The following is a 22925-nucleotide window of genomic DNA, read 5'->3' as shown; positions in this document are numbered from 1 at the left end:
AAGACCATGACGTCTACCATGTGGTCGGAAGCAGGCAAATGGGAACATCACCTTTGAGGGGAACGTCAACTGTTTCTAAGGCCTGGATTTGACAGGTCTAAAGCAAGATACATAAAAACATTCAAGACTCAAGGTTGGACCAAAAGGTATAACAACTCTGTCCGGTTAAACTACTATGTCCCAAGGTAGAAGCCATATGATATAGTAGATAACAGCTGAGCAAAGCAAACACAAGGCCCCCCCCCCCCCCCCCCGTCTCCCACAGGGAGGTGAAGGTAAGGCCGCTACTGTGCAGAGGAAGGTCTGGCCCACAGCACATTCGTAACAAAAATACCTGGTATACTGGGCAAGTCGGCTTTCTGAGAAGGTGGACATGTCCAAGCAGGCCTTACCTTCTGAGATGGTCACCTAGCAAACTCATATAGACAACCCTCCCCACCCCAATCACTGACAACTAGACAGATATGGTTTGTCTGGAGAAAAAAAATGGGAGGTCAGCCTCAGTTTACCTGAACCGGTCATACAAAAACAAAGTAAATCCAACCAGATTAAGTCAATGGCGGTCTAGTAGTAGATCAACCTCTAAACGCTTAACCCAGCCCAATAACAAAAATATAATTTACATGGCAAAGATAGGAAAAGAAGGAATAAGAAGGATCTTATTTATCTACAGACCCTTAAGGAGGCCATAGATGTGAAGATAATTGTGCTACTAAATCATGGATGGAACGAGAAGGTTCTACGGGGATGATGTGGATGTTTTTGTCCAAAGGAAATCCAATCTATCGGTTGGAAAAAAGAAAGAAAAATTCTGGATTTTTCTAGTCGACTAAATTTTTTTGTTCTACTCAACAAAAATATATATCAAGGGTCACTACAAAAAAAAAAAAGGGGAGGGATGGGCCAATTTATATGTCATTTTTTCTCAACAGTGGGATATATGCATTCCAGATCGAATGCCGGAGGGGGTGTGAAGATTTTTCATTGTATATCAAATCACAAGGCCGTTAAATAAAAATACAAAAACAGCAAAATTCATTCATTCATAAGACAATTCTGCCGGTCGGTCTCATAGTAAACTTTGCTCGTGTAATCAAGTCACTCCGGAACGCCTAAGGAAATGGATTTCAAAAATTGCAAGGTAAGCGAGACGGGACGCTTTCATACCTTTCCATCTGTCATTTTAAGGTCGGATTCACACAGACACAGCGTTTTTCTGGGGGGTTTTTTGTGGCGTTTTCATTGGCGTGAGGAATTATTGAAAAAGCTACGTACAATGGATTTTGGTTTGTGAAGTTATTTTGGGGCTCAGGGGGCAAATTTTTCAAAACTCATTGGGTATGGGTTTTTTTTTCCGATAAGCTTCTCAACAAGACTTGAAAAACACCCGTACAACAGGACACTAAATAAAAAACCACAAAAAATAAAAAAACAACTCAAAAACATTTAAAAAACATTGCCGTTTTTACGTGCGGTTTAAAACGCCAGACAAAAACCCTGTGTGAAGGAGGCCTAAAAGCTCAAACAAATTCACAAAAGGCCCAAAAAATTTAAGACGTATATATAATGTTTTTTGGATGGTTTTCTTTTGGTTCTTTTTGGGGTTTTTTGACACAATTTTTTGTAAAATTATTCAGAACTGCAAATTTCAACCCCAGTCATTTTTTTTTATTATTTTTATTTTTTTTTAAACCCATGTATGTGTTATGTATTGTGAAGACGAATCCATCAGAAATTTCTACTAAAATTTATTTCAAGGAGTAATATTTAAAAATAAAAACACGTTTTTATTATTTTTTTTTCCAACTGAACGAGCCCAACCATTGCCCACCAATTGGAGAATGGAGTATTGTTGTATCACTAGGAAGAGGGAGTGTTGGGGGAGGAATTAACCTGTCACATATAATAAGGTGGAACGTCAGAACGCTGGATCGTCACATAATGAAAAATGTATAAAAAAATTTTTAAAATTGACAACCAAAAATATAAAATTTAATAGCTTTTCCCTGTAAAAAAAAAAATCTAAAAATTTTGAATATACATAAAAATAAACACATAGTACATTATAAATATATGACGCTTAATAACCCATGCAGCCTATATATAGAAATTTTTTAAAAAAAAGACAAAAAGGAAATTATTTTTTACCTGTCAATTGATGTCGGAGGAGAACTGATGCTCATTTTTGCTAAAGATATCCCAAAATCCAGTGTCTTGTCTCCGGATCGGAATAATTTGTTGAAAAATGCAAAAATGAAGAATAAATTTTGGCCGTTTTTACGAAGTACAAATGCCACAATGAATTGTTAAAGGGACAATCGAGCCCATCTTGTGCATTACCCTCCTTCCTGTTCCAAGCCAAATAAAAAAAATAATCCTGGCTCTTCCGTTTCAGGTAGTCGAAAAAAAAAATAAAAAAAATAATAATATCAAAATAAATAAATTTACAGCCCCTTATTTTCCTGGCTAAACATTACGACCAGTTGAAAAAAAAAAACAAAAGATAAAAAAAAAAAATCCAATTTTGTTTTAACAGCTGTTGTTATGTTGACAAGGCAAACTTTTAACCCCCAGTGTTCAATTGGACGTCTTGCCGTGGTTTTCATCCTCTGCATAAATAAAATATTATATTCCTCGGCATGGATCATCCAGATCCCAAATAAATAAATTGAAAAAAATACTAAAAAAAAAAAAAAAAAAATTATTTCTTTTTTTTGCATTCACTACATTTTTTTTATTTTATTTTTTAAATCAGCAGCAAATTATAAAAAAAATAAAAAAATTCCCCCATCCAAAAACAAAACAAAAAAATATATATATGCTAAGGCATTTGCACAATTCCTATAGGTAACCACAGCAGAAGGTAAAGCAATGTTTTGCAATGCACCAATTTGGGTAATGAAGACCCCCCCTTGCAGCAGTTTTTGGATCCTTCCAGGCAGTTTTCTCGCCTCCTTTTTAGAAAATTTTTGTCTTCTCCCTTTAATGCAGATCCAGTTTTGGTAAATCCAAGGGGCCTGTTAGATCCTCAGGCTTTCCAGGAGACCCTGCCCAGCATGCACCATCCTTCCCATAGTCTGAGCACTCCTCTTTCCACATCCAGGGACAGCAAAATAAAATAAAAAATTACAAAAATTTAAGTATACGGCCGTTTTGCTAAAAATTGCAAGGCCCAGATTTGCCAGCTGAGTGCAGGGTGTAGGTGCCTGAGATAGATAGAAGAAAATCAGTTATTTTCTGCTTCACTATCCCCTCCCTCCTTCCTTTCTTTTCCCTTTTTTTTTTTTCTTTCTTTCTTTGCCCTCCCCCCTTTCGGCAGGAGCTGTAATAAACACAGACTGGGCTGTGCGGCTCCCCTCCCCCCTTGACTGCTATAAGCTGGGCTGGGCAATGGCTGTTCCCCTCCCCTATCTCACTCCCTTCCTCCCAGTGACTGGGATCTGGGAACATTCACTGTGTACAATGTATCAAGAAATCACCGTTTCAGCAACAGTCGATCAAATGATCGCACTCAGCCCATTCTAATATTAATATATGTAGACATTGAGGGTCCACCAAGGGGGCACAGATACATTGATATCTCAGCCCCGTCCTCACCCAAAGCAAATCATATGATAATCGTAATGATCACAAATGTTCAATTCGCCTTTGTTTCTTAAAGGGGTATTCCCATAATAAATAAGGGTCACCGCCCCTTTAAATATGTTAAAGGGGCTGTGACCCTCACTAATGTCCAGGAAGAACAGGTTCTCCGTTAAGGTCAGAGCCCGGATATGTTTGTTCTGGACGAGTATTCAGCTCTGGGACTCGACTAGATGAACTAAAAATATCAAAAAAAATTCAAAAATCTTTCGAAAAAGCAAAAATTACAAAAAAAAGGAATTATGGTGAAATTTTTTTTTAGGTTGTTGCTTGTGTCTCTAGAGACGGTGCCAATCCTGTATATAGGCTGTGAATGGTATTGCAGCTCAGCCATATTCACCTGGCTGTTGCAATACCAGACACAGCCTATGGACAGGAGTGGCACTGTTTCTGGGGAAAAAAACAGAGCTGTTACATACTTACCCGACGTTTCTCCCTGCTGGGCGCTGCCACAATGAATGTCTCAGCAGGGATATCGGGCCGCACATGTGCAGAGCGCCCGGCTGTCTGGCCAGCGCGCTCGTCTCAGTGCCGATTGTTGTTGCTAGTTTCCCTACCTGGTTTAGCTCGTTTCTACCAGCGCCTTACTGATTAACCTGATGTTTTCTCCCTGACTACTCTTGCGGATTACCCTCTGTACCGCATACCCGTCTCTGCTACATTGTTGTTGCCGAACCCTGGATTGTCTGGCAACGCTCCTGTACTGGACCATGTACTCAAATCTGCTACATCACCATTGCTGAGCCCTGGATTGTCTGACTACCCTCTTGAATGGTACCATGTACTCGACTCTGCTACATCGCTGTTGCCGAATCCTATATTGTTTGGCTGCCTCCTGTACTTTGGTGTTGTACCACATACTCAACTCTGCTACACCCCCATTGCTGATCCCTTATAATGTGAGTCCTTCTTCTCACTTAGTAACCTCCTTATCATTATACGTCCGGATCCCATTCCGCTGATATTAATCCCGCTAATGGAAACCAAAGTCCCGGGGCCAGCCGAGCACCCCGACCCTAACCAAAGTCGTGGTAAAGGGGGTGCTATAGGTGAATTGTGCCGCCTGGGTGGTTCTTTCTCTGGGTATCGTAGGAGTCAGAACGTAACAAGACCCTTTCTAAAAATCTTTTACAATCCCTTTAAACAATGGTGGTCAGCCGCCCCCTACTCACCAGGCCAGTACTGTATGTGGGGCTGCTTCAATGCATCATTTACACCTGAATAGATTGTCAGCTCTGTGGGCAGGTTCACTCTGGCTTTGTGATTTACCCGGTACTCACCGGCCGGCTGGTTTCATCATAATATACTACGATGATGCTGGAGAACGATTGTACAATGGGGAGGTGATGGGGGAGTTGGTCACATCAGGGGCCTCTTGTCTTCTCCTCCGCAATATGTTGCATGGACATCATAGTAGGTCTCGGGGTCATGACTTCTGGGGCCGAATTGACGGCAAACACAGGGGGGGATGGGTTTGCAAAGTAAAAATACCTTAGTTATATACTCTGTACTGTACAGTAACCAGATGGGCCCTTCCAAGAACATTGGGCCGGTCACCAGCCCAGGTTTGAGGCCTTTGAAGGGTCACATGATCACATCCGGTGGTACGACTTATGACCGTGGCCCCAGGGCTTACAGGATATTATGTTGTTCAATGTGACGTAATGTCCAGCAATCATCTGATCTAGGGGGGATCGAAATGGACCATTCCCTAACACTTCGGGCCAGTAGGCCCTAAAAGGGTCAAGGACAAATGGCCAACACTCGCTGAAGCTTAGGTCAACTCCCGCAACCCTGGTGTCTGGATAGGCAAATATCCTATGGATTAAAGTCTAGAACAGCTTCCCCAGAAGGGGCAACAAGGGGTGACAGGAAGTTGAGGAATGAGGGAAACGTACACCCCCCTAGAGCATCAGGAGGGACAGCCCATGAGGGCAACAAACCCTCTAATCTCCTTACGATGAAATATAGTACAAAGTGGATGTACCATAGAGGCAACTATGGCCTCATATTGGCTCCTCCTCTCCACAAACTGTATGAAAAGCTGCTCACGGCTTAAAGGTGTGAACTGGGGGCTATCAAGTGGACATCAGATTGGTTTTCAGTTTATACAACACTTATCTCAGCCAATCAGATGCGTCGAGAGGGTTTACATGATGACAACTTCTGTCAGGGAGACTGACGTAGTCTATGCTGGTGGAAGGTGGTGATACGGATACAAGCAGTTCTGCAGCCAACAGGGTCAAGTATACTATCATATGTAGTACGCCACCCTCAGGCTACAAGTGGTACTAGATTTTTCTTTGTGCAATAATTAGGTTTGGAGGTGGGTTATAAGACCACTGCTATCTCATTTTTTCAAAACGATTTTATGATATGGCCCTAGAACATGTGATAAATGATCTATCATCTTCCCAACTTGGGACTGGTCCATCACACCGCACCTCACCCTTACCCTGGAATAGGAAGGCCAGGCTCTTCTTTGTGCCCCCCTCCCATCCCTTGAAGGAGAAAAGGGTGGCATCGTCCTGTAGACAGTTTTTGCCAACTTGCTTGCTAATGATGGGCAAGGCCATTGGTATAGACGTAAGGCTCTGGTATAAAGCAACTTTCAGTAGGTAACCAGCCTGGTTGATGCCATGGTCATAAGGTGTCCTCAGTCGTGCTTGAAAATGACTAATAAGTAGGTGCTTTGCCCACACATATGCCAGATGGTAACACATAAATATTTAAAAAATGTGTTGTCTATAGGGATGCGTTGGCTTCGTGGGACTCTTTTGGGGGAATATGTGTGGTCATTGGGTTCCTCACACCCCTGCAACCATATGTCCTCTACTGTAGGTCACTTTGTCCAGACTCCTGATAGATGATTTGGCAAAAATGGGGATGTTGAAAGTCTGTGATCCTTGCGAGGGCTTCTGGCTTAGAGGGTTCTCGGGGGTACTTTCTCCACCTTATAGACCACACCTAGATCTCCACCTAGATGAAGAAGACACTATCTATGAGCCAGAGCACAGAGATACTACAAAGAGGTATGTGTAAAACCAAGCGTAGACGGAGGTCCGAGAATACCCTCCTCCATGCTTGTAGGTGACCGTGATCTGGAGCAGCTGGATGGAGAACAGAGAATCCAGAAGCAATTGACCCCAGGTCCGTTAAACTAGGGTGGTGTAGATCGTTGTCAAATCTAATGTTGAGTCTTGGGTAGAGTTCACTTTTATGTTGTCTGGTATGTTTCCATTGAGTAGTGGCATACGTACCATGGAGTCAAGCAACCCAACTTAGAAGGTGGTGGTCTGCAATCAATACCCTTGACGCCCAAAGGCCAAATCCCTGATCTGCAAGAAACACTTGGTGAAGGACATTTTGGTGTTGGACTACCCAACCTTCTAACCCTGTTCCCAGGTCTACAGTACTTCACCAAGGTCGATAATCATCTGGGCAAGTAAGTGAGAAGATTGTGGTTGTGGTGGTACAGGTTACAGGCCAAGGGAGTGTATGGTGACTATGTTGGTGTCTATGTTTGGACTTGTTGAGGGGTTGGAGATCAAGATCCCCCACCAGAAGGCCTTTCTCTCTCCATAGAGTACCCCATTACTATGTTGTATCTACACCAGCCCAAAAGGGAGTCCTCAAGTGACAACTATCTCTTTCTCCATGCAGTAGAGTATTATATATATGACTGTGTGTTATTTTACTCCATGTTGAAGGAATAACACATCGTTTCCCTGGCACGGTCGTCTGTAGCAGAAGCCGCTATACCCGCAGGAAGTGAGATTTCCTTGGACAACATACAGTAGCTGCTAATGAAGTAATGACGGGTGTGCGGCGGATGTGGGGCTGTCTCTCAGCTGGACAGTTTTGCTGCTTCCATTAAGCACGCAGGGTCGAATTAACCCCCTTCGACCAGGCATCTGCTCGCTAACTGCACTCCGTCTCCTCGTCACAGGGGATTCTGGGATTCTAAGCACGTTGGCAGTCGCCCATATCCACAAGGGACAGAGAAACACACGACCACAAGAGCATTTGGCTTTTTTCGCCTCTCTAACTCTTCTGTTTATTTCAGGGGACAACAAAACTCTAGTTGTGGAATTACCAATTCTTTCAATGAGGAGAAAAGGAGTAAAATTCCCTCTAGATTGGGGCAACGAGTGTGTTCAGATAGGCCCAGTTAATGCCTTCAGACGAGCGTATAACGCCTCCGTGTGACGGCCGTTAAAACAACGGACACACGTATTTCAATGGGGCAGTGCACGCGGCCGTTGTTTCAACGGAGCACGTGAAGGATCCGTGGAAAAATAGGACATGTCCTATTTTTGTACGTTTTCATGCAACCCTCCATAGACTCTAGTCTATGAGGGATCCTTGATAACGCGTCCTGCGCGGGTGCACCTTGGACGTGAAAAACAGCCGTTTTTCACATCCGAGGTAGCACACGCTCGTCTGAACGTAAAAAATGGGCAAGGCCTCTCGACTCTGTTGAATAGATGAGAAGGCTTACAAGGGGGGCGGGGGTAGGGCCAGACTATAAGGGCAAAAGGGGCAATTGCGCTTGGGCCATCACCATACCAGTAACCTGTCTGAACACTCAACAAAAATCAATGGATGCCCATTTATTTCATAGGTGCCCTGTAAAACCCAACTTTTACCAAACTAAATTTAGGGTCACAAAGTGATATTGTGACGCAGAATGACACTCTGTGACTAAGAAATACATTTTGTGACGAAAAACGCTATATTGTGATATATAATGTCATCTTGTGACACAGAATGACATTCTGTGACTAATACATTTTGTGACACAGACTTTAGTTCTGTGACTAAGAAATACATTTTGTGGCACAGAACACTATTTTGTGACATATAATGTCATTTTGTGACTCGGAATGACATTCTGTGACTAAGAAATGCATTTTGTGGCACAGAACACTATTTTGTCCCATATAATGTCATTTTGTGACTCGGAATGACATTCTGTGACTAAGAAATGCATTTTGTGGCACAGAACACTATTTTGTCCCATATAATGTCATTTTGTGACTCGGAATGACATTCTGTGACTAAGAAATAAATTTTGTGGCACAGAACACTATTTTTCCACATATGTCATTTTGTGACTCGGAATGACATTCTGTGACTAAGAAATACATTTTGTGGCACAGAACACTATTTTGTCCCATATAATGTCATTTTGTGACTCGGAATGACATTCTGTGACTAAGAAATAAATTTTGTGGCACAGAACACTATTTTGGCCCATATAATGTCATTTTGTGACTCGGAATTACATTCTGTGACTAAGAAATGCATTTTGTGGCACAGAACACTATTTTGGCCCATATAATGTCATTTTGTGACTCGGAATGACATTCTGTAACTAAGAAATACATTTTGTGGCACAGAACACTATTTTTCCCCCATATAATGTCATTTTGTGACTCGGAATGACATCCTGTGACTAAGAAATACATTTTGTGGCACAGAACACTATTTTGTCCCATATAATGTCATTTTGTGACTCGGAATGACATTCTGTGACTAAGAAATAAATTTTGTGGCACAGAACACTATTTTTCCACATATAATGTCATTTTGTGACTTGGAATTACATTCTGTGACTAAGAAATGCATTTTGTGGCACAGAACACTATTTTTACACATATAATGTCATTTTGTGACTCGGAATGACATTCTGTGACTAAGAAATAAATTTTGTGGCACAGAACACTATTTTGGCCCATATAATGTCATTTTGTGACTCGGAATTACATTCTGTGACTAAGAAATGCATTTTGTGGCACAGAACACTATTTTGGCCCATATAATGTCATTTTGTGACTCGGAATGACATTCTGTGACTAAGAAATACATTTTGTGGTACAGAACACTATTTTGGCCCATATAATGTCATTTTGTGACTCGGAATGACATTCTGTGACTAAGAAATGCATTTTGTGGCACAGAACACTATTTTGGCTCATATGATGTCATTTTGTGACACAGAATTTAGTTTGGTGACAGCTGGGTTTAATCTTAGAACATTCATGTATTTTGAGTTTACAAAAAATTTTTTTTTTACTACAAAAGACAATTTTTTTTATAAATGGCGCAACATATACATAGACAAATAGAACCTGTAACTGGGACTTTTTAGTAACTGAGGGGGTACTCGGTGTATTAATGGGGTGTGAACACTTTTCCACTGGGCCACCATGTAGGATCTGGTCTCCTATTATGTTCACTTGAGTCGTCCTTTTCTGAATACAAGTTCCAGTTGTTTCTTGGTTGTATCTGTTTTTAGAAAAGCTGGGTGACAGTCAATATGGCCGCCATTACAGGTATCACAGGGTAGACACCCAACTGTTATGGCGTCCTGAAATTCACGTCTATCTAGTTATGCGGAGATACAGAGTGGGGGGTGTAGTACTCCATAGCTAGGCAGATTTGTCATTCAGAAGCTGGGAAAGCTGAGTGGCGGCCATATTGGTGGTCACCCAGCTTTTCCAGTATCAGATAGAACTATTACTAGAATATTTAAAGGGGACTTGTACCATGTATTTTCTCGTTTATGGGGACGTGTCCCTATTTTTAGGCAATTTCACTTGTTTATCGAGAATGCTTATATAGAATGCTGCCCCGAGCTTCCGAAATCTTTGATCCCATTGTGTCACAATCCTTCCCAGAAACAGCAGGAAGCCGGTGGGAATTCATATGGCAGGTTCCTATGGCTGCTGACTGCAAGGAAAGCATGGGGTTAACCCTATAGGTGCATGACAACTATTTAAAGGGACACTCCACTAAAAATACACAATTTCCCTATTATCACTTTGAACATCAAACTACTATGCCGGGCTAATAGGGACCCCACTGCTTATACTAGGGACTTGCACAGACTCCAGTTCTGTCCGTAGAGTGTTGCCCAGTGCCACCTTGTACCGGTCTGTGGTATAGATGCCAGCCCTTCCTCAACACAGATTAATAGATGAACTGCTAAGTACAGTCAGGGTTTGGTTATACATCTGAAATCTGTCACTGCCTTCTACAAGAATATGATTCTTATTTCCTGAAATACTCTGTGCTGCAGAGGGCTGTGACCTTCAATATCAGTCTCAGAGGCAAAACTATAGGGGGTTATTATTATAGGGGGTGTAGAGGTAGCAGTTGCTCCCCGCCCCTTGTGCTACATAAGACGTCACCAGTATTATAATATTAACATAGGTGGGGGCCCCTGATACAGATTTTGCATTGGGGCCCAATAGCTTTACCTTACGCATCTGATTACTCTGCAACCTGTAACTTCTCTGTCACATGCAGCCATGTCCTAGCTAACGTCATAACTGCCTCCCATAAGATCAGCACAGTCCCCTCCTGAAATACTCTGTGCCACTGCGGCACTTCAACTGTCAATATGTGACCTACCACTTGTCTCCATTCCCTTCACACAAAAACTACTCTTGTCAAATGCAGCCTTTACTAATGTCATCACATGACCGGAGAGCTCAGCACAATCCTGTGCTGAAATACTTTGTGCTGCTGTGGAATTCTGCACCTTCAACTTTTCTCTAACTTGTCTCCATTTCTCTCTTCATATTATGATGCTGCCTACAACACCTATAAAAACCTACATAGGTTAGGATAAATGTGTATTTTGCGCCCCCCCCCCCCTAACCGCAGGTCATATCGATAAAGTAGTTCATTAATTTAAGGTCACATCCATTTGGAGAGGGTACACAGGACAGGGATCAGAAGTTTTATATTGGTGATTACATATAAGTGATGATGTTTCCGGTGTCATGAGCAAACTTCAAGGACAAGTCAGGACACTTCCTCTTTAATGTCCTTTTCAATGGTCATTACTGGAGCGATCATTGACTGAGAGCACTGTGCTGCCATCTAGTGGGGTTACTTAGAATTACACTGATCAGTAGATTTGCAAATTGAAAAAAAGTATAGAAAAAAAAAATTGTATACACAGAGAACAAAAATAAAAGTAAGCCCCTACCCCCCCAGTCCATCATGTCTATACTCTATATTGTAGCACTTGTCTGCCTTCTTATTACAGAGGGCGCTCTGACGGTATGATCATTAAAGGGTTCCATTCACTTAGGAGAGAAGGCTGCAATACCTGTGAATCGCAGATAAATGCGTGTTAACGATTCACTGTGAGAAAGTACAAAAGAAGGGGAAGCAGCGCTCATTGAAGTACTCTGGCCCCTTCAAAACTGCTGATCGGCGGGGGTCCTGAATGTCTGACCCTGACCCATCATCTATTGAGGGCCTATCCTAAGGATAGGCCATCAATTTTTAGTGGCTGGAAAACCCTAGTTCATCTATCCCTAGTGTGTGATCATTGCAGCGCCTGGGGAATAGAGAGTCTTTTGTAGATTGACCCTACCCACGGCTGGTATCCGCACCTGGTGAAGCCGGATATTGGGGTCCACTGTCATTGGGATTGCCAGGGCCAGTCTGGGTATTCCACTATGCCAAAATTGCATCCGTCTATTGTTGACAGCAGTTCCACCTGTCAGTCTAGCTGCTTTGGGGACTGTGATGATGTCATTACGCACCCCATGTGTAATGATGTCATCAGTCCCAGCTGGCGCATCAGTGGGACTTGAGAGTCAGCACCTTGTGGGTAAACTCTGTGGTGGCTGACATTGTCATTAGTGGGAGACTGTGACTCACATTGTCAGGGGGCAACTGGATCTCCTGTAGATACGGCTAGATGTTGTATAACTTTGACCACGTGGACATCAAATATATCTAGACCATCTTCGGCAGGTAGAGTGGATTATGGTATAAAAGGAGTTATACTCACCTTACTAATCCCATGTGGCTTCCTGTAAAACCACTTAGGTGATGTGTTAAACAGCCAGGATTGGAGTCATCTCCTATCCTGGCCATTGCCGCAGGGTGTCACCTTTATGTTACAGCTGCCATCCGCTGCTGAGGGCGCGGGCACGGCTCCAGAGCCTGCGTCATCCCCGTGCCATAACCCTGCTGTGGTGCGGAAGGGGATTATTTGGGGTACACTAACATATTATTGGCTCTTTATACCCTATAGCAGGTGCACCCAACTGGCAGACCAGGTAAGTTTGTGGTTGTTTGGCACTTTTACAGGGGGCACTGTGTGGCACTATCTACAAGGGACACTGTGTAGTACTTTCTCCAGGGTCACTATCTACAAGGGGCACTGTGTGGCACTATCTACAAGGGGCACTGTGTGGCACTATCTACAAGGGGCACTGTGTGGCACTATCTACAAGAGGCATTGTGTAGTACTTTCTACAAGGGGCATTGTGTAGTACTTTCTACAGGGGTACTGTGTGGCACTATCTACAACAGGGGTGGGGAAACTTTTTTATGCCAAGGGCCATTTGGATATTTATAACATCATTCACAGACCATACAAAATTATCAACTTAAAAATGATCCTCCTATATTTGGTCAAACATTTAATTACCTCCCCCTAACATGATGGCTGGAACTGCTTCGCTTTGGTGAGGCGTGTGATGTTCGCCGGTATTGATGATGTGTCGGTCAGTCTGGAGCGCAGTCGTCTCTTTGGTAAGTTTTGAAAAGAACTCGCAGCAGTAAGTGGTTCCGACTTCCTTACTTAAAGGGGTTTTCCCATCAGGGACATTTATGACATATCCACAAGAGATCTCGTAAATGTCAGATAGATGCGGGTCCCACCTCTGGGACCTGCACCTATCTCTGGAATGGGGTCCCCTAAACCCAATACTACCTCTCTGTGCTCTGGCTGATTTTCGACCATGAAGAAGAAAACAGCATAGCTCGCTGAGCTGCGCTGTTTCCATAACTCCCATAGTAGTGAATGGTAGTTATGGAAGCAGCGTAGCATGCGAGTTACGCTGTTTCCGTAATTACTATTCAGTTCTATGGGACTTACGGAAAAAGCATAGCTTAGCGAGCTATGCTGTTTCCTTCTTTATGGTCGGAAATCACAAGCTTCAGTACAACACAAAGAGGTAGAACAGTGTTTAGGGGCCCCGTTCTAGAGATAGATCTGGTACCCTCATCTATCGGACATATGAGACTGGACCTCATATTGAGTAAGTAGGGAGCGCGGACGGAACCAAGAAGGGAATGACGCAGCGGTGGTCAGAGTAAGGTCAGGGCGTGCTGTGACGGGAGTGGACCAGACCAGTCCAGTCACTTTACCTCACGTCACTGACTCAGGTCAGGTGAGCAGACTAGTCCACTCTTGGGTCGGCACGCACCAACCTCACTCAGACCGCGGCGCCAAACTTGGCTCCGCCCTTCTCCTGCTCCTAAGTGTGAGTGAGTAGGGTGGATGGAGTCAAGGAGTGAATGACACGGCGGCAGTCAGAGTGAGGTCAGTACGTGCTGTGACAGGAGTGGACCAGTCCACTCACCCGCCCTAACGTCACTGACTCAGGTCAGGTGACCGGACTGATCCACTCTTGGGCCGGCACAGTCCAGTCACCTGACCTCACGTCACTGACTCAGGTCAGGTGACCGGACTGATCCACTCTTGGGCCGGCACAGTCCAGTCACCTGACCTCACGTCACTGACTCAGGTCAGGTGACCGGCCTGATCCACTCTTGGGCCGGCACACACTGACCTCACTCAAACCACCGCTGATGGTGTCAAGTAGCGAATGACGCGGTGGCAACGCGGTCTGAGTGAGGCTGGGCCTTACCAAATGATCCCGTGGGCCTTATACTGCCCACAGGCCGGACGTTCTCCCCCTGATCTACAAGGAGCACTTTGTGGCACTATCTAAAGGGGGCAGATAAGCCTCATATTTCTGCCCAGTGGCCGTAGACAATTCCGACCCATGTGAACGTAGCCTTACTATTGGTGTCCAGCTCGGACCTCCATCTGACACAGACCCAATCGTTGAGTATCCCTGCCTTATGGGGTCATGATGAAGCCTCCCCTGTGATTTATGGTAGAGCACGGTTTAGGAAATGTCTGTAAGGGTATATTCACACGATGCACATTTGTTGCAGGAATTTCTGCGGCCAAAAATATGTTCAATACTTCTAAGCGGGGTTATATCTGCAGCATTCACAAGGAATTAGGCAAACTGTGAACATGTTCTTCCCGTAATGTCATTTCTTCTTGTATGGAAGGTAAACAAGCCCGCCGAGCTCATAAGACGTTCCCTTCCCCCACTCTGTTATTAACCTGTTATTGATCTGTGGTGGCTTTGTTCATGGTACAGTACATTCAATACTCAGCGAGGATGACGTCACTTTTACCTCACTGACTGACACCACCGTAATGATTCTAGAGAATTTACTATCCATCCATCTGTCCGTCCATCCAGGATAGGACAGAGACCTTTTAACCAAGTAGTGGAGAAGTATTGGGTGCTGTACGGCATCACATGCGGCAGATCGATTAAGAGTCTGAATTGACCTCTGGATTTGGCCGACAGGAGATCATTAGATACTTTGGTTAGTGGTTTCAGTAGAATGTAACGCATGGAAGCCAAAGTGTAAAGTGTCCGTCAGATAGACGAGTGTACATCAGCCCTTCTAGAAGTTTACATATCCATCTCTCTCACTACGTCACCTCTCTCTCCTCTCTTTCTCGCTACGTCACCTCTCTAGCTCTGTCTTTCTCTAATTCACATCTCTCTCTCTCTCTCTCTCTGGCTCACATCTCGCCCTCTCTCTAGCTCACATCTCTCTCTCTCCTGCCCATATCGCTCTCTCTCGCTCACATATCTCTCTCTAGCTCTGTCTTTCTCTAATTTACATCTCTCTCTCTAGCTCACATCTCTCTCTCACTAGCTCACATCTGTCACTTTCTCTAGCTGACAATCCTCTAACTCACATCTCACATATCTCTCTCTCCCGCTCAGATATCTTTCGCACATCTCTCTCTCGCTCACTCTAGCTCCCATCTCTCTCTCTCTAGTGCTGTCTTTCTCTAGCTCACATGTCTTTCTCTAGCTCACATCTCTCTAGCTCACATCTCTCTCTCACTCTCACTCTAGCTCTGTCTTTCTCTAATACACATCTCTCTCTAGCTCACATCTCGCTCTCTCTAGCTCACATCTCTCCCTAGCTCACATCTCTCTCTCTAGCTCACATCTCTCTCACATATCTCTCTCTAGCTGTCTCTCTAGCTCACATATCTCTCTCACACACACACATATCTCTCTCTCCCGATCAGATCTTTCTCACATCTCTCTCGCTCACTCTAGCTCTGTCTTTCTCTAGCTGACATCTCTCTCTATAGCTCTGTCTTTCTCTAGCTCACATCTCTCTCTCTCACTCAAGCTCTGTCTTTCTCTAGCTCACATCTCTCTCTCACTCTAGCTCTGTTTTTCTCTAATTCACATCTCTCTCTAGCTCACATCTCGCTCTCTCTAGCTCACATCTCTCTCGCTCACATATCTCTCTCTCTAGCTGTCTTTCTCTAGCTCACATAGCTCTCTCTCCCACACACATATCTCTGTCTCAAATATCTCTCTTTCTAGCTGTCTTTCTCTAGCTCACATCTCTCTAACTCACATCTCTCTCTCTAGCTGTAATGATGGGGGTAAGGAAACAGACAAGTGAGCCCTAATCTACCCGCCACTCAGTCCCTGCCTACTTGCAACGACCCGCCCTAGGCGACGGGGTACAACTGGGCGACGGTCCCTACGCTCAATAAGTGCACGACCGACAAACAGACAAGGGTACACAGAAGCAAGGGAAAAGGGGCAGTTGCCCACGGCAACACCGTGAGCAACAAGAGTGGTGAACGAGCCGAATCAAACCAGGAGTGTACGAGGTACCAAACACAGAGCAGAAGAGTAGTGAACAAGCCGAGTCAAACCAGGAGTGTACGAGGTACCAAACACAGAGCAGGAGAGTAGTCAGTAAGCCAGGGTTAATATGAAGCAGGGTCAAAAAGATCAAGAAGCTGCAGCAGGGCCAGGAAACCAACAGAGAAGAATCACAAGCAAGGAGGAACAGGAAAGGCAGGTATAAATAGACAGAGGGCGGGAGCTAGCTCCGTCTGGCCAGGCTGTGATAGGCTCTCCCACTCCTAAGCCTGCCATCCTGAGTGGTGAAAGATGGAGTCAGTCTCACAGACATAGAAGCAGGTGCAGACTGATTACCTATGGGCGTTGACACAGAAGCTGTGCCTGGCAGATCCTTAACACTAGCTCTGTCTTTCTCTAGCCCACATATATCTCTCTCTCTCACATCTCTCTCTCTAGCTCACATATCTCTTTCTCTCTCTCCCGCTCATATCTCTCCCTCTCACACACATCTCTCTCTCCCGCTCACATCTCTCTCTCACTCTAGCTCGTTATTTCCCTAGCTCACATCGCTTTATCTCTCTCTCTCTTTAGCTCACATTTCTCTCTCTCTCTCTCTCTCTCTCCCTCTGTTTTACATCTTTCTCTCTCTCTCTCTCTCTCTTTCCCTCTAGCTCACATCTCTCAAGTTGATAAATTTTTTGCTTGCTCTTGTGTTGAGAAGTTCTGGATTGTTACTCTACAATGGACGGACGTATCACACAGGTGACTTTGTTTCGTCCATCGACCGCAATGAACGATGAATGTGATGTTTGAAATTTCCTAATTAGTTCAATTTTCCTTAGTCACCAGAATCCTCCTCTCCAGGGTCAGTGAGCCGTGCTGCCACCATCTTCTCTGCTGTCTTTGATGTGGATAACCCTGTCTCTGATAATTAGCATCACGTGGCTGAACGCCACGCAGCGAGGCCTTCATGGCGTAACTATCCGACAGAGCCGCGTCTCATGCTCAGCCTCCCACTGATCTCCATCTTCATTCCACTTGTCCCAAAATACCCTGTATTGTGAATGTATGCTGGCAGGTATCAGCTCCTTGAGCGCTGAGTTACAAGCGGGCCCCTATAATCTGTATTTATATAGCGACAAAATATTCCACCACGCTTCACTATATGGAAAGAAAGGAGAGAGGTCCGTGGCCATAAGAGCTTTCCCCCTACAGGAGAGAGTGGTCCGTGGCCATAAGAGCTAACGCTCTACAGACGAGAGGTCCGTGGCCATAAGAGCTAACGCTCTACAGACGAGAGGTCCGTGGCCATAAGAGCTAACGTTCTACAGACGAGAGGTCCGTGGCCATAAGAGCTAACGCTCTACAGAAGAGAGATGTCCGTGACCATAAGAGCTTTCCCTTTACAGGAGAGAGTGGTCCATGGCCATAAATGCTGACACTTTACAGGAGAGAGATGTCCGTGGCCATAAGCAATGACGCTCTACAGGAGAGAGCGAGGTCCATGGCCCTAACAGCTTTCCCTCTACACAAGAAAGATGTCCGTGGCCATAAAAGCTTACAATCTACATGGAATGGGAGGAGTGACACAATAGGTATAAGGCGCCAATTTTGCCCAGGGCACCGGCCCCTCCTGTTGGCAAAGGGAATATAAATAAAGCTCCATTAACCTGTCACCAGCCAGTACCTGACCTGGAGTGGCGATTAATGTGACCAGGTCCGGTTGTGTATGGGTCATGGACTATGGTAATGAGGAGTTTTCAAGGAATGCTTAAAACTGGTAATTTTAGGAGCAAGTCTGATGGTCTGCGGCAGTGATCTCCACAGAACGCATGCAGCACGGGAGAAGCCTGCAGGCAGGAGTGAGAAGATGTAATAAGGGAGGATGAGAGTTCTAGTTCGCATGCGCTGAGAGAAGAGCACGAGTAGGCTGGTAGATGGAAACGAGAGCGGAGATGTATGACGGTGCAGCATTCTGGACACACATGAATAGAATTCTACAAAAATCAGTTAACCAGTGTAATGAGCGACAGAACAGCAGCATCAGAATAACCTATGGATATGCCCAAAAATGTCTGAGATGGGAATACCCCATTTAAAGGGCACAGAGGGTGAAGAATTACAGGAGTGTTATCAAGGTAAGTACAACTTCTTATTCTAGAATGAAAATTCATAGAAGAGATGAGGAGAAGCAGGATTTGGAGAAATGTCCCCTGCAGCTAAGAATAGGGGAATAGAGGATCGTGTGATGTATATGGTTTGGAGGATGGGGTGTAGAGGGGTGGAGTATATATAGCGCATGTAAACTGAACATGCGAGAGGGGAGAGGAGAAGATCTGATGTAAATGTCCCCGGCAACACAAGCTCTATAAGTAGCTACGGGGCCCGCGGCATGAAGGGACCCGTTCCGCCCGCCAACACGGCCCTCCCCATGCCCGGTAGCGCTGCTAGCAGCCGTTATGGCTACTACAGCAGTAGCGACGCCACTACGGAGCTCGGGCCATCCAGCCCCTAACATTTAAGGGCCGGGCAGCACGGGCCCCTTCATGCCCGGTGGCGTCACTACCACCGGAGGGGGTCCCGGTGCTAGCAACAGCCGCATTCACTTGTACCTGCGTCCTCAAGACGTAGATACAAATTAATATTATAAGCGGCAGGCCACGTTAGGGCTTCTCCCTTTAAGGCGCTGGGAAGACTTCCTGTGCAGGCCGGCGTTCTGACGCTACTGCATCACGCTGGTCTGCGCATGCGTCCCGTCCGGAGGATGTGAAGCGCTCTGTCTGTCGCGGGAACGGGGCAAGCCAAGTACAATATTAATTTTTTGGCAGGGCTGTGTGGCAATATACAGGGGAGGGAAGCAGGGTGGCACTATATACAAGGGGGGGAGCTGGGTGGCACTATATACAGCGCTAGCTACAAGTGGGGTGTGACTGTCTACAGGGGGGCTATATAGCACTGTCTACTGGGGGGCTGTATGGCACAATCTACAGGGGGGCAGTATCTACAGGGGGCACTACCTATAAGGGGGGCTGCATGTGGCACCTAGGGGGTGCCCCAGTCAAAAGTTTGCTATGGGGCCCAGTCTTTCCTAGTTACGCCCCTGGTGAAGTACTTAAATTTACTAGTGAATATATAAGAGGTATTCCCATCTTAACCATTTCTCTTCTATTCTCAGTGTATGGAAAATGCAGCGGCCGGGAATTGGAAAACGGGGGTCATCAGAGGTGTGACCCGTTCTTAAGGCATATCCCGTAGGCACAATGCTTGTTAATGTCAGTACTTCTACCATCATTTCTCAGGATGACATAATGGAATAACACGTTTTATTTGCAGGAAGCAAAGAAAAATCTACAGCAAGTTTACGATAGTTGGTCATCCATGGGTCTAGAGGGATGAGAGACTTCTAGAAATCCTGGATTATCGGGCATACCAAAAAACAGGAGTCTAGAAAACAAAGGTCATTTTTGTAATAAAGCACCAGGATTTGGATTTCTTGATTTCCAAAATTTGGATGCACCGATTGTGAGTTAACCTGTTGAGTGCCGGTCTATATGAATGCCGCCGTATTTGCGATATATAACAGTTTGAACTTCTGCCTGAAACCATCTATTAAAAATGGAGAAACACACCGGCAATGTTCTCTCTAAGCCTTTGTGGCTAGAGAGCAGTGCATTCATTAACGTGGGAACTGTTCCCTCTAAGCCAGGTGTAGCGGCCACGACGCTCGCAGCCATGGATCTGTGAGCGCTGGTCCCCATCTCCTTCCTAGGAGACGCCAGCGCTCACTTCCGCTCCGGTCTGCTGTGTCCTGTAGGGTGCGCGCGCACGCTCGTGCCTGCTCTTAATGGGCCAGCGCCCACCTGTAAACCAATCATCATCAACCACATGATTTCCTGGTCTATAAGGCGGCCCCAGCCCTTCTGATCCTTGCCTGAGCGTTGTTAGTTATCCCAAGTCTGTCTTGCAGATGGTCCCTTAGTGTTTCCCGTTCCAGTTGTTACCCGTGCCCTGTTACCTGTTCCCGTATCCCGTGCTGTTTTTGTTCCTGTGCATACCAGTGTCGGAGTCGTGTCTACTGCACCTGCTGTCGTTGCCACGTCCAGTGTCTTCTGCCACATCGGATATTTCCCGCCACGTCTGGCGCTACCTGCTGAACCGACCTCCATCCGTGCTGAAGCCACAGCCACTGTCTGGACTAGTTCAGGTACCCAAGTGTTACTAACTACTATAGACTTTCGTATAGACTGTGACCTGGTCAGCTGCCTCTCCGCTACGGCGGAGCGGCCTAGTGGGTCCACATACCCTGTGATCGTGACACCAGGCAATACAAAACATAAAATAAATATTACTGTACAGTGCCCTAATAATTACCCATACAGCAGACAGACATACACAAGGCCACATAGCATTCAAGTAAATATTATTATATAGCATAGAGAGTTAGTGTCTACATCCCTGCGGTCTATGGCAGTTAAGGGATTAATATCAATATCCCTGGCAGACTAGAGCAGTAAAGCAGTTAATGTCAGGATCCCTGGTGGTCTAGGGCACTGAAGGGGTTCATTTTAGGATCTCTGGTGGTCTAGGGCAGTGAAGGGGTTCATTTTAGGATCCTTGGTGGCCTAGGGCAGTGAAGAGGTTCATTTTAGGATCCCTGGTGGTTTAGGGTAGTGAAGGGGCACCATTTTAGGATCCCTGGTGGTCTAGGGCAATGAAGGGGTTAATTTTAGGATTATTGGTGATCTAGGGCAGTGAAGGGGTTCATTTTAGGATCCTTGGTGGCCTAGGGCAGTGAAGAGGTTAATTTTAGGATCCCTGGTGGTCTAGGGCACTGAAGGGGTTCATTTTAGGATCTCTGGTGGTCTAGGGCAGTGAAGGGGTTCATTTTAGGATCCTTGGTGGCCTAGGGCAGTGAAGAGGTTCATTTTAGGATCCCTGGTGGTTTAGGGTAGTGAAGGGGCACCATTTTAGGATCCCTGGTGGTCTAGGGCAATGAAGGGGTTAATTTTAGGATTATTGGTGGTCTAGGGCAGTGAAGGAGTTCATTTTAGGATTATTGGTGGTCTAGGGCAGTGAAGGAGTTCATTTTAGGATCCCTGGTGGCCTAGGGCAGTGAAGGGGTTCGTTTTAGGATCCCTGGTGGTTTAGGGCAGTGAAGGGGTTCATTTTAGGATCCTTGGTGGTCTAGGGCAGTGTATGGGCTCATTTTAGGATCCCTGGGGGTCTAGGGCAGTTAAGGGGTTCATTTTAGAAACTCTGGTGGTCTAGGGCAGTAAATGAGTTCATTTTAGGATCCCTGGTGGTCTAGGGCAGTGAAGTGGTTAGGCCGGCTCCATTAATGTCCAGGTTGTAAAAGGAGGCTGAACATATAACATGCAGATTTTTCGGAGGAATTGTGGCAAAATCCGCAACGTTTGGATGTACCCTGACTGTACAGTTCTGTGTGTGATCGCACAGAGCGTTTTAGGAGTGCTCTGCCCGATCATTAAAGGGGGAGCTCAGGAAGACCGCGTGGGTGCAGACGTTACATAAACAGGAGGAGCTTCTGAGCCACGACCACTTTTAAAAAGGAACAGTACACACTTTGTAGATCAAAACTAGTGCTAAGAAAAAGTGGAATCCAAGAAAGAATTCATTCAATGGCAGAAGCAGTCTGTTTCTGTACACCGCGCAGAGTATTTCAGCCATTACTTTTCTATTTAGTGTTTTCCCATGAAACATTATTCTCAGCCATCATTGAACGTATTGAGCCAGTATGTGTCTTTCCTCTTATATTTAAGAGCTTTTTTTTTTTTTTTTTCCTTCTTTGAGCCGTGTCTCAGACATGACTAACATGAGAACAATCAACCTGTGGTTTGTGCTGGAATTCACTGCAGATTCTTTCGGAGAATTTAGGATTAGATTGCGTCCTGGTTACACATGCAGTAAGTAATAATATATATATGCCAGATGGTTAAAGGGGTTGTCCACTTTGGACAATCCCTTATTGCTAGAAGTGTCCACCAACAATAAGTTGATCACAAGGTGCCCCGCTGCTAGGATCATCAGGGAATCTGGCAGCAAGTGTTCTGTTTCCCCACAGCACCACCACAGGGGAAACTAGGCATTACAGTTCTCCAATAGAGAATAAAAACAAATTAAAAAAAATAATATACAGCCTGGAGTCGCCCCCTACTGTCTAGTTGGTATAAGTTCTATTGACCATGTCTGTTATTTCTATTTCTGAGAAAACTTTTTGACTACCGATATGGCCGTCATTACAGCGTGAAGCTTTTGCAGACTACTGTGCCTAGTTACAGATCAATATGAAGCTGGGGAAATATTGACGCAAAATTTGGGAGAAACGGCATTCATTCGTCTGGAAAAGCTGAGCGACAGATCCTGTGGAAATGTAATGACACTATATAAGTTATTGCTCACGGTCAGCATTTTAGAGGTTAAAACACAAAACGTGGTACTTAGGCAAGTGAAACTAAATTAACATCGGTCCGTCAATGCATGAAATGGGGAGTTTTAGCGAGTAGGGTT

At 45.1% G+C, this 22925-nt stretch overlaps 1 protein-coding gene across 5 annotated transcripts in view; it reads right to left on the bottom strand.

Moving 5' to 3' along the window:
* Positions 1-3293, bottom strand: part of ARHGEF11 (Rho guanine nucleotide exchange factor 11) — an 83647-nt gene extending 80354 nt beyond the window's left edge. For all 5 annotated transcript variants that reach the window (XM_075844072.1, XM_075844076.1, XM_075844074.1 and 2 more), the window contains exon 1: positions 2149-3293. In XM_075844072.1, coding sequence (XP_075700187.1) covers positions 2149-2183 — 35 coding nt within the window. In that variant the 5' untranslated portion in view covers positions 2184-3293. The remainder of the gene's footprint in view (positions 1-2148) is intronic.
* Between the last annotated feature and the right edge of the window lie 19632 nt (positions 3294-22925).

Source organism: Rhinoderma darwinii, chromosome 12 (assembly GCF_050947455.1).
Source record: "Rhinoderma darwinii isolate aRhiDar2 chromosome 12, aRhiDar2.hap1, whole genome shotgun sequence".
NCBI classification, from domain to species: Eukaryota; Metazoa; Chordata; class Amphibia; order Anura; family Rhinodermatidae; genus Rhinoderma; species Rhinoderma darwinii.
Note: the sequence above shows the minus strand (reverse complement) of the source record. Positions and strands in the feature narration are given on the sequence as shown.